Below are 12,335 nucleotides of genomic sequence, written 5' to 3' on the forward strand. Positions count from 1 at the left end.
CCGAAGGCTGACGCTTAATGGCTGAGCCACCCAGGCACCCCTTTACCTGTCATCCTTAATCCCAACTCTCACTGGGGGCAGTGGGCATTGCACCTAGACCAATTCCCGAGCTGAGGAAAGGAGAGTGATTAGGACTGGCTTAGAAGATGTAGAACATAGAGGGAGTGAGGCAGACCTGAATAGCAATACTTTAGAGATAAAGACATGTTGAGTACCAAATAGGAGATGGGTGTGAAGTGGTGGATGAGGAATGATCAAAGAGCCTGGGCAAAGAGGCAAAAACCCGGTACAACAAAATTGCAACCAGCAGTCTCAAACATTGTGGGGAGGGAGGTGCTAAAGTCAACGAACTCGTCCAGACATTATTCATTTCTCTAGCCCTGCTGCCTGGCACAGTGCCTGGCTCACTCTGGGTACTCAGTAAACATTGAATGAATGATAGGGAAGGAAGATTGGTGGAAATAGGAAATTCTGCCTTTGTGAGCTTTATGGAAAATGGTGCCCACTAAAAACTGCACAGGGCCTTTTAGAGCAATGACTTGCATCTGATTATAGAAGCATAGAAAATATGAATTGCTGTGTGAATTCTAAGTAATGAGATTTTCTAATCCTTTCCTCATTTTTCATTGCAAGGACAATTCAACTTAAATCTTTCATGGCTAGCCAGGTTTTTGAATGCCACTTGCATGTTCAAAGCTAATTTACTTAATAGTCAACTTATCTGAACCTTGAACAATATTACTGGAGCATTTAGATTGACAGAGGGAGTTTGGGATGAAAATTCCCCATTCAATTTGAGAAGATTGTAATCAATTTATGTTTTTAATGACATTTCCTTTTCTTTCGGCAGGAAGGATAAAATCTCATCCTATGTTTATTATTTCTAACTATAAGTTCAGAGTTGAAAAAGATTGGTTTTATCCTCAGCAAGCTATGTGAAATTTCCTAACTTTTATGGAGAAAATAAAAGGAAATACAAAAGTAAACGACAGCATGTAGATAACAGAAGAGTAGTACTAACATGTCCTCAATTTTCATTAAAGTCAGCTTTTATTGTTACTAGACAAAAAACATTTTTTATGACACACTAAGCAGGCCGGTCTCCAAAGGGTGATTTCAACTTAAAAATCATTCATTCTGTAGATGATGTATCTTTAGAGTTAACATGTTCACTCTGTGTTAACAGTGTGTCAGCCACATGAGAAGGGCAGAAATCTGTATATGGAGAAATACTAAAAATGCACGTAGGAATTCAAAATAATATATATGTTAATGTAAAATTAAAGATGTATTTGTTCTAACTTTTCTCTCAGAAGTAAAAGTTTTCTCTGATGCTGTAGAGCTGTTAAAGAGAAAACCATGGGCCCCAGATAGAGTCACTTGTATCAGGCCCACGTCACCAAACCAGGGCTTACTACCTAGCCTAATTGCAGTTTCTGACTTCCCTGGGAATGTAGTCTTCATGGGTGAGTCTGGAATTTTCTGGTTAGCACCAATGAGGTAATCTGCCACATAGACTCTCTTCTGTCCCCCAAAGGGAGATGACGTAATCTGCTCTTTCTTTATCCCTGCTCCCTTCTGTCTATAAAAGCCTTCCATTTTGTACAGCTCCTTGGGTTCCTTTCTTCTTGCTAGATGGGATGCGAGCCCAATTCCTGAATCATTTAACATAGCCAATTAAATCTTTACGTTTTACTCTGTTAAACTTTTGTTATTGAATAGAGCCAATGATATTACCTGGAGGTTTATTACCAAATCTGCGTGGTACTGTCATAGAAGTTTGCAGAAGTAAAAGGAGGTCTTCTATTTCTGAGAGTGGCAGGGTCAGTTATTCAGACCAAGTCTCTGGATTAAATATTTTTTATAAAGCTTAAAATTACCGGAGAGCTGACAAAAGCACAAAAGTGAAGGAAAGTGTAAAATAACAAGCGTTGGCAAGGACGCGGTGAATTGAAACCTTCGTGCATTGCTGTGGGAATGAAAAATGGTGTAGCTGCTGTGGAAAACGGTTTGGCAGTTTCTCAAAAAGTTAAACATAGAAATACCATATGATCCAGCAATTTCACTCCTAGGTGTTTATTCAAAAGAATTGAAAGCAGGAACTCAAACATACTTGTACATCAATATTCATAGCAACATTTGTCACCATATGCAACACGTGGAAACAACCCAAGTGTCCATCAGCAGATGAATGGATAAAAATGTGCTCTGTCCATACCATGGAATATTACTCATCTATAAAAAGGAATGAAATTCTCGTACATGTAACAAGATGGATAAACTTTGAAAGCATTATGTTAAGTAAAATAAGCCAAACACTAAAGAACAAATACTGTGTGGTTTCACTTACATAAGGTACCTAGACTAGGCAAATTCATGGAGACAGAAAGTAGAATGGGGATTACCAGGGACTGTGGGAAGGGGTTATGGGGAATTATTGCTACAGAGTTTCTTCTGGGGATGATGAAAAAGTTTTAGAAATAGGTAGCGGAGACGGTTGCATGGCATTGTGAGTATACTTAATGTGACTGAACTGTACATTTAAAAATGGTTAAAATGGCAAATTTAATGTTATGTATATTTAATCACAAGAAAAAAAAAAGGAAAAAAAATGAAGGAGAAACCTGGCAGGTAAATGAGCACAGAAGCTGCTTTTAACCTGAAGGCATTTACCAATTTTCAGAAAATTAAGACCTATTCTTTATAGCCTCCTGCAGCAAGAGAGACAGAGAAAGCAAAGCATAGTCTTTTTCTGGGGCTTTTAGTACTTGTCTCGTTAATTTTATCCTGATTGTGTCCACAAGGTTTCTGAATCAGAGACAGACTATCATTAGTGTTATTTACATAATAATCATCACATTGGCTCCTTTGCCCCAGACCTTACCGCCTGGGACCTCACGATGAAAGTCAGATGGAAAAATCTCTCCTGTGAGGGACCAGATGATCCATAGGTGAGGGATGGAGAAGAATGGATTTTCTCTGCTTGTATACAGGAGAAAGAGGCAATTGTCTCCCCCCTCTTCTCTCAAAAAGAGGGAATAAAACTTTTGCTTCTTGGGGATGGGATGAAAGGATCCTGGGTTCTCACTTTAACCTTTTGGAATGTAGCTTTTTAAGGACCAGAGAAGCCTCAATGACTCTGGCTCTCCAAGGTCCTGAGCCTCATTTTCCCTTGAAACGTTAACATATACCTCCAGAGTTAGGTGAATCTGTCTGGAGTTCTCTCAGTATCTATACTGTTCTAAATTACCTTTCCAAGGCTTGCTCTTGCTCTGGATCCCAAGTTTTCAGCAAAATTTATTCAGAAATCCCTACCTCTGCAGAAACACAAAAATATTTTCTCTGTACCCACCCTGTTGAACACCATGCTTTAAAAATTTTGATAAAGTTCAGTTTATCAGCTCTTTCCACTATTTAAGAATGATTTCCCCATAAGGTCAGGAACGGGGCAAGGATTTCCCTTCTCCCCACTTCTATTCAACATGGTACTGGGGGTTCTAACCAGTACATTAAGGCAAGGGGGAGAAGTGGGGAGAGAAGGATGAGAAGAAGAAAAAGCAAAACTGATTTCATTTGTAGATTACACAGTCATCTATGTAGAAAATGCTAAAGTGTCTACAAGAAGCCTATTAGAACAATAAGTGAACTTAGCAGACTTGTACACAAGTACCTGTAATGTATGGCAGAATGTGATAGCTGCTTTAGAGAGGTACTGTGTCCTTTCCAAGTACTGAGTTGGCGAGATTAATTGTCTTGGAGAAAGTGGAAGGCATCATAGGAAGTAAGCTGTGAATCAGGTGTTTGAGGAAAGATTGATTTCGGTCAGGAAGAAGGCAATTGGTGTTCTAATGGGAGGACAGAGAAAAAAACAAATGTTTAGAGGTGGAAAACCATGGCACTGAAATGTCAGACCTTGAATGTCAGACCCAGAATTAAGGACTTTATCTGAACAATTTGAAATAATTCTCAACATCTTCCTTAGAGTGTTATAAAATTGTCTTCTCAACTATAAAATAGTAGTCTTATTTTTCTATTGGCAAGTCAAAAAAGATGATTATGTTCATAAGTAATTTAAAATCACTCAAAGGGATGCCTGGGTGGCTCAGTTGGGTAAGTGTCTGCCTTTGGCTCAGTTTCTTGATGCTGGGGTCCTGGGATGGAGCCCTGGGCTCCCTGCTCAGCAGGGAGCCTGCTTCTCCCTTTCCCTCTGCCCCTCTCCCTGCTTTTGCACACTCTCTCTCCCTCTCTCTCTCTCTGTCTAATAAATAAATAAGATCTTAAAAAATAATAAATAAAATCACTCAAAGTCTATGTTAGTATTTTGAAGTAGGCAAAATAATCCAGTTTGATGTAAAAACAAATGAGAACATGACATGAAGTATTCCAAATCTGCTGCTCGTGGATATTTACCATCTCCCCATAGAATCCTAGAATATAAGTTTTTTGAGGGTAGCAGCATGTGATCTAAGTCTTTCATATTTGCCACTGTGCAGACCATTTGGCAGGTGTTTAATAAATCCTTGCCATCCAGCAATGATGTAAAACTGCAGCAATCCAGTTGGTAGCTCTTGACATTATTAAGAAATGAGTACTGCCAAGTTAAGAAAAGAAAAGAAAAATCCACAGCACACAGCCAAGGAATAAACATGGGGAATAGGCTAGAAATAGATTTATTTCTTGAAGCTCCTGCTTTGAGGACCCAGCGCTTAACTGGAGGGTCCTTCCCCCCCATCCAGGCCACGTTGAGCACCCTGGACATTTCCCAAGGCAGACAGCCTCCTCCTCCTCCGATCCCGCCCATAGAGGAGGACATGGATTACCAATTTCGGGACACCAATGTGCTCTATTAAATACTCCGGTTCTCTTTCCTATCCCAAAGCAAATGGGGCATGCACCTCTCTTTCCCTGCCTATTCAGTACCCTTTTTTCAGAGGAGCCTGAAAGCACAAACCTCAGCACTTTAGAGACTGACCCCTCCACACTAATTTCCAGAATGAGCCCTGGAGAGGACAGATGGCCGTACTGACACAGTTGATCATGTGAGGAACTTGCCTTCCTTTGGGTCACACCCACTCCTACTCAGCAAATTCTGAGGCTCTGAAGGCTGTTCCTTCCCCCAAGACAACTTCCTGTCTGCAAGATTGCTCCCTTAGGCATGCCGTTCTTCTTAATGACAAGATGTCTGCCATCACCTGTGGACTCCAACCGCAGTTTTGCTTTTGAAACCATCTGCCTAATTTTCTCAGTGTTGAATTTAAATAGACTGCTGTTATTGTATTTAATTGGAAAGGCTTTTTTTTTTTTTTTTTTTGCACCAATCTAAGGCTCATAAGGAAACATCGCAACTGGGGTTGGTTAAGGTTACACGAATAGGCAGGGAATCTATGTCCTCATTATCTCTGCCTTGATTTGTTTCGCTGTCAAAGATCAGCTCAGAATAGTTTGCCAGAGCAAACCCTACTTGCAATGGGATGACAGAAACCAAGGTAAAATGAAGGATATGTAACTAAGGGGAAATTAGCATATTTTAAATGGCAGGTTTGGGAGACTTGCAAACTATAGTAGTGTATTAGTTAGGACTGTCCAAGAAGCAGAACCAATAGAATCCACACACGCACGTATTTGGGCAAGGGTTCATAGAGATGTATTCTAAGGAATTGGCTCGCATGATTCTGGAGGCTCAGAAGTCCCATGATCTGCCATCTGTAAGCTGGAGACCCAGGAGAGCCAATGTATAAGTTCCAGTCAGAGTGCCTGAGAAGACCCATGGCCCAGCTCAAGGCTAGGCAGAGAGAACAATTTCTCTCTTACTCCACCTTTTGTTGTATTCAGACCTCCAGGGGACTGTATGAGGCCCACCCACATTGGGGAGGGCAGTCTGCTTTATTCAGTTTACTGATTGAAATGTTAATCCATTTGGAAGCACCCTCACAGGTACACCCAAAATAATGTTTAACCAAAAATCTGGGCACCCATAGCCCAGTCAAGGTGACACAATTAATCATCACGGGTAGTGAGCAGTTTAGCAAATGTCCATGGAGACTTGGTATTCCCCACTTCAGATATGTCTCCATTTTGACAAATCGGATTGGCCACCTGCATATGCGTCGTATGGTTCACCCACAGCCTTGACTTTACCTACCACTTGTCTTTGGCAGGAGCCTATCTCAAATGTAAATAGCACTCCTCTTTTGAACAACTTCACCAAAGAAATGGGTCTAGAACAGTGGTTTCAGCTGGGGGTGATTCTACCTCCTAGGGGATATTTGGCAATGTCTGGAGCCATTTTTGGTTGTCACAGCTGGAGAGATGCTGCTGGCATCTAGTGGTTAGAGGCCAGGGATGCTGTTCAGCAGCCTCCAACGTATAGGGCAGCCCCACAACAAAGAACTATCCGGCCCAAAATGTCAATAATGCTGAGGTGGAGAAATCCCGGTCTAGAGAAAAAGAGACATTCCATACCGCTCAACACAATGTGCCCCCAGTGTCCCCTGTCTTTGCCATGAGAAACCAATGCTTTTTTTTAAGATGTTACTTTTTGAAGGCTTCCTGGACTGGCGTTTTTCCACTGGGTTTAAATTACTGGGTAGGATCTAGCATTAAAATCGGCAACTTTTGAATAGCTTTAAGGTAGACACGCTACATATCAAATTTGGATGAAACACAAGAAAGCCGTGAGAGAAGTTAAGCAGCACTTTGAAATCTAAGAGAGCTGTGTGAGTTGTGTGCAGGTGGCTTTATTCCAGCTCATAGCGCAAAATACCCCATAGTGCGTTCTCGGGTGAGGAAGAGCAAATACTCATTTTCGTCAGAGGCAAATGCTGAAACTGCAGTTGTGACCTGTTCAGACTGTCAGAGGTGCCAGTTCGTTCCCAGTATACTATCGCTCTGATTCTAACTGCACCGGGCTGTCTTGATTCATAGTGGTCAGGGGCAGAACTTTGATCAGGAGAAATCTTGTTTCTTGACTTGTCGATTTATATGCTCTATTCCAAACCTGATTGCATTTTTCCAAAATGGGTAACCTGTATATCTTTGCTCATGGTCAGGAAAAAAATGTCCCTGTTAATAATTTACAAAAGACAGAGCTACTCCTCTTTTGCATCCTCAAATCTCTCAAAGCACGTGATTGTCTAAGCATATCTGGTTTCCAAGTAGCTGAGTGATGAAATATGATTGGCCTCTCAGCATCGATTCCTCCTCTCCTTCCTCTCTCACTCTTCTTGCCTAGCAGTTGTTTGCAATGATACAATCATTCTTCTTTTAAAAGAATAAAGAACGGAGTTCTTTTTTTCTATCCTTAGGAAAAGGTGGGCTGTTTTGCCTTCCTACCATGGACGAGGATCTTGAAGGAGAAACTTGGCAGACTTTTTCCATTCCCTGGGGCTTCGGCCAGGCAGTAGAGGACGAAGGAGAACATATATGCCAGTGAGTAATAGTCCTCAAGTACAAATATCCGGGGTCTTATCATTGTTTTCTGAGATTAGCTTATGTTTTTTGGTAGGATGAATTTATTTGGACATGGGTTGAAGACCATGTCTCAGAATTATACAAAAATGATGCCTTTGATAGAAGAGTGATGGGATCCTTCTGAATTTTGTCTCAGTAATTCTAATTTTTAAAAAGAATATTGGAGGTGAGGCAGGAATATCCTATCAAGAAAAGTATGACAACCGTATACTTCTTTGGCTGTTTATTTCCTTAAGACTAACTGTCCAGAGGCACTTTCGGGAAGAGAGAAACTGACTTTAGCTGCTCGTCCTTATATATGGTATTATAATAGGCTATCATTCACAGTAAACTTTTGACTGCTCTGTTTGCAAGGGAAATTGGATTGTGCTGTGTTTATTTTCTTTTAAAAGTGGTATCTTCTCAGTGACAAATGTATCTGTCAGGATGAAAAGTTTTGATTTTTAAACAGAAAATGCATGTTGGCTATACAAATTGGTTTGTATTTAATTGCTTCTTTATCTCCAGTGGTCTTGATAAAAAGTTTTTCTCCTTTGGAAAAAACTACTTTTTACAGAAAGTTCAGATCCTTGATGAGTGGCTTATGGTTTATAAAAATATGTAAGTCTTTCTTGAGGTGTTGAACTTCGAAGTATGAGAAATTTGTCAGTAATGCATACACTTTGCAATGCCAATTGGAAAGTTTCCAGTCATTCTGCTATTTAATGCTTCCTCATTAATCACTGGCACTTATAAATTTGTTTAAATGGTATTCTTTCAGCAGGTTCTATGATTATTGAGTGTTTAAGCGTTGCAGTAGGAACATTGTGTGGAGGCCCACGTATAAAGAAACTGCCACAGGTTAAGAGAAGCTCTCCAAATGGGTAAAAATCATTACCCTTGACTTTTATTACGTGAGACTTTGAGCCAAATGTGTTTAGAGTTGCCATAATTTTCCATAGTAGTAATCACTTGGTAGCACTATCTGTTTTAAAACAGTTGTGACAATTTGCATGGGTGCAAATGAAACCTCTTTCTGTTGTGTAGTTCATTGTAAGGGAAATTTAGAAACTGATGTTGTCATTCTGTGGGATTAAAACGCACAAAACTGTGACATTTTGGAACAACCCTGATCTCCCAAAACTACTGTTTGCTTGTGATGTCATTTCATTGGATAACTTTTCTTTTTATGCACGCATTTTCTTCCTGATTTCATACCCAAAGGATGAAATGATTGAATATATTTGGATTAAGGAGAATGACTGCTTAAGACCTAGGATCCTGAGATTTGTGTCTCTTGCTTGCCTGATCAGTAACACGAAAAGAAATAGATTCAGCTCCAAGCTCATTGAAGCGTATTATTTACAGGTTTGGGAGAAAGTAGGTAATAAAAGAGATAAGAAATATTGTATATCAAAATACTAAAGCCAAACCCCTGAATTCCGGTTTGATAGTTTGTTGGCCAGTTTTAACTCCATGTATCCAGTGAAAAGTCTAGTGTGTCTTGTTTTATTAGAATTAGTGCTAGATAAGTCTCTGAAGACTGAAGTTTGATGTTATCCCTGGATGTGCTTAGTCATTAGATGATCTGAGTTAGCATATTATTAGTTTTCTTTTTATACATAAAATATGATTTTATTTTTAATGACTCAACACAAAAAAGCAAGCCATTATTATAACTTCAGCTCATATCTACAGCAGAGGATGCTGTCAGGTATAGAACATAGAACTATGTAAACGTGGTTCAAGATTCAATGCGCGGGGGCAGTCTTCACAGAGCAAGTGCTGCTGGTCCAGTTCACTCAATTGAGTCTCACTTGTGCTGCTGACTTTTCACAGGAATAAGATCTAAAATCCTTAGTCTGTCCTCCAGTCAGGCAGTGCAGGGACCCGAGACTGGGAGGTCCCTGAGAATGGTTCACTTGCCTGCAGTTTTATTACCTTCAAAATTAAAGTGACTTGAGGTTGTTTTTGTTGTTGATTAAAGAGCACCTGGTTCCTTTGCCCAGCAGAGCGGCCGCACAGAATGGTCAGGACCGTAGTTTCCGGAATTAGTCTGACCTGGGTGTTGCTTCATTTCCTGGCTGTATGGCTTTGGGCAACTTTGTCAGTTTCATTAAGTCTCAGTCCTCATGTCTGTAAAATGAGGATCATACCTACCTCTTGGGGTTGGAGGGGTAAGTTAGTTATTAAAACAACATCTCCTTTCATAGTGCCTGGCTCATCCAGTTACCTACCTACTGATGATTAGTCTTACTGTTCTCTGGTAAGCTAGTAGCAGGGATAGCAGAGCTTTTCAGAAGCAATCTGGATTGTAAGCCTTCAGGTTCAGTGTAAGTTTGAGAGAAAGCTGTAAGTTATGTTGCTGTATCTTCTGGTAGGAAGATTCTAATCTCCTAGTAGGAAGAATGATTCATTTAGAACTTGGTAGGAGGAGTGAGTACAGGCAGGTAGGAAGGAATGTAACACTTTTCTGCAGTTTCTTTGGTTTTTAAACCCAAAGCTTGGTAGAAAGTATAAAAACAGTAGTGAGGGTAAAAACAGAAGTTAAAAATGGGATGAGTTGATTTCAGTTTAATGAATATTTATGGATAACCTACCCACGTGCTAAGCGCTGGGGTACAAAGATAAACGTCAAGGCTACAGCGGGACGCTGCGCCACACCTACTAGCATCGCAAAAAGGAAAAGTGCTGGCCGTGCCAAGTGCTAGCCAGGCTGTGGAGCAACCAGAACTCTCATGGGTTGCCAGTGCAGTGGACCAGCAAAGTGCTAGAGCCGCTTTGGAGACTATTTGGTAGCTTCTCATAAAGCTAAATATACGTTTGCTATAAAACCCATACAGTCCCACTCCTGGGTATTTCCCCAGAGAAATGAAAACTCATGTTCACAGAAAAACCTTTCACATAAGTTTATAGCAGCTGTGTTCAAAATTGCCCCAAACTGGAAACAACCCAAGCATCCTTCAAGGGACGCCTGGATAAACAAACTGTGTTAAATCCTCACAATGAAATACGACTCAGCAATAAAAAGGAACAGACTATTGATACACACAACAATTTTGGATAAATGTCAGAGGCATTATGCTGAGTGAAAGAAGCCAGTTGCAAAAGGTTATGTACTGTATGATTCCATTTATATGACATTCCCCAAAAGACAAAACTATAGTGACAGAGAACAGATCAATGGGTGCCAGGGGTGAAGGGTTAGGGAAGGATGTGATGGAGCTATTCTGTATCCTAGTTGTGATCATGGTTACAGGAATCTATACATGTGATAACATTTATAGAACATTTATAGAACTGTACATCAAAAAGTCAACTTTACTGTGTGATAATTTGAAACATGAAAAATGAGAATACAGGGTTCTTGCCCTTGAGGACTTCACAGGTGCAATGAAGGACAAACACAAATAATTATAATGCAATGGGGTGAATGCAGTGATTGTGACATGCTGAGAGCAGAGCTACCAACTAGTGTGACATGTCATGCTGGTATGCTATGACTGGGTTACAAGTGTACCCAGACGTTGCTGCATGAGGACTGTGGTGTCATGAGACCCAGGCCAATTGCTTATGGCCATGCACAGCCTTGCCCCTTTACCCTTAAACTTCTTCTGTGTGTACCAAAATGTGAAAAAGTTTGGGAAGTCCTGGATTAAGGTATAACGAGAGCACAGAGGAAGACCGCTTTGTTGGCTTGCCTGGGAGGAGGACGGTACTGGGAAAGGTTCCATAGGGGAGGTAATGTCTGCAGTGGGAATTAAAGGATACGAAAGAGATAGCTGGGCATCGCAAGCAAGCCAGACCTTGCCTGAGAAAGGCTCAGAGGAGACAAAGTGGGATTCAAGTTGGGAGCTCTAAGGTTTTCAAGATTACAAGGGTATGAAGGGTGAGGTCGGGCTGGAGAACTGAGATTGGAAACAGATTTCTGGATAGCTTGTATAATAAAGGAACATTTGGTTTTTTGATAGTAGATTCTGAGCATATTTAGAGACAGATAGGGATGAGGCATCAGAGAGGGTGCTTTGATGGAAGAAGAGGAAACTGGAGGGATGAGATAATGGGAAGAAGTATAGGTTTCAATCTTAACTGTCAAGTGCCAAAGAACACTCCAGCAATGTGTAGCAGTAATGGAAGACTCGGCCTTCTGGGAAGATCTTTTCACTCATTCATTCATCAGTTCATTCAACAAATCTTTATTGAACACCCACCTGCATGATACGCACTATTTTAGGTCCTAGGGATCCGACAGTGAACAAAACCAAGTCCCAGCTCTTGTGGAGCTGATATTTTATGGGCTAAGTGAGCTAAGCTTGGGACAATTTTGAAGTAGAAAGGGCCTCTGAGGTAATAATACCTAGTAGACAGGCCCTAAAAGACTAGTCTGGGCTGAAAATACAAATTGGTAGTCCCTGGTACAAAGAAATCAGAGCCTTGGAAATTGGTTGAATAATCTATTTTTTATACCTCAATAAAGCTGGAAAAAAATGGTGTTTTTTTTTTCCACCAAAATTCTCAGTGAATTGTCATGAGGATTTGTTCTTATGTGAGAGAGGGAGAGATGCGTCTAGCTTATGCTGTAGTCTCAAGGGCACTCATCCACCCAGGTTCCTTTTTTATGATATCGTGGTAAAGGGTTCTCTAATCTTTCTAGAAGAGACTGTCTTAAAATTAACAGATTTCTGACATTCAGAGCATTATACTAAGCTCTAGGGTGGGGAGGGGATGGAAAAGAAAGAGTAGACCTGGTCCCTGTTCTGAAAACACTGAAGAGTCTAACTAGGAGAGCTAGCGCCTTTACCCTTTGTGTTTGTAGTGCTTGAGAACAGCCATAAGCAAATAAGTAGAAATTCTAGGTTGCTAAGGGTACTGAATCTTGCAGTACA

At 40.6% G+C, this 12,335-nt stretch overlaps 1 protein-coding gene across 1 annotated transcript in view; it reads left to right on the plus strand.

Moving 5' to 3' along the window:
• Nucleotides 1-12,335, plus strand: part of FRMPD4 (FERM and PDZ domain containing 4) — a 787,588-nt gene that overhangs the window by 7,325 nt on the left and 767,928 nt on the right. Inside the window, exon 3 of the mRNA XM_044391879.3 lies at nucleotides 7,305-7,428. Coding sequence (XP_044247814.1) covers nucleotides 7,305-7,428 — 124 coding nt within the window. The remainder of the gene's footprint in view (nucleotides 1-7,304; nucleotides 7,429-12,335) is intronic.

The sequence above is a fragment of the Ursus arctos genome, chromosome X, assembly GCF_023065955.2.
Source record: "Ursus arctos isolate Adak ecotype North America chromosome X, UrsArc2.0, whole genome shotgun sequence".
NCBI lineage: Eukaryota > Metazoa > Chordata > Mammalia > Carnivora > Ursidae > Ursus > Ursus arctos.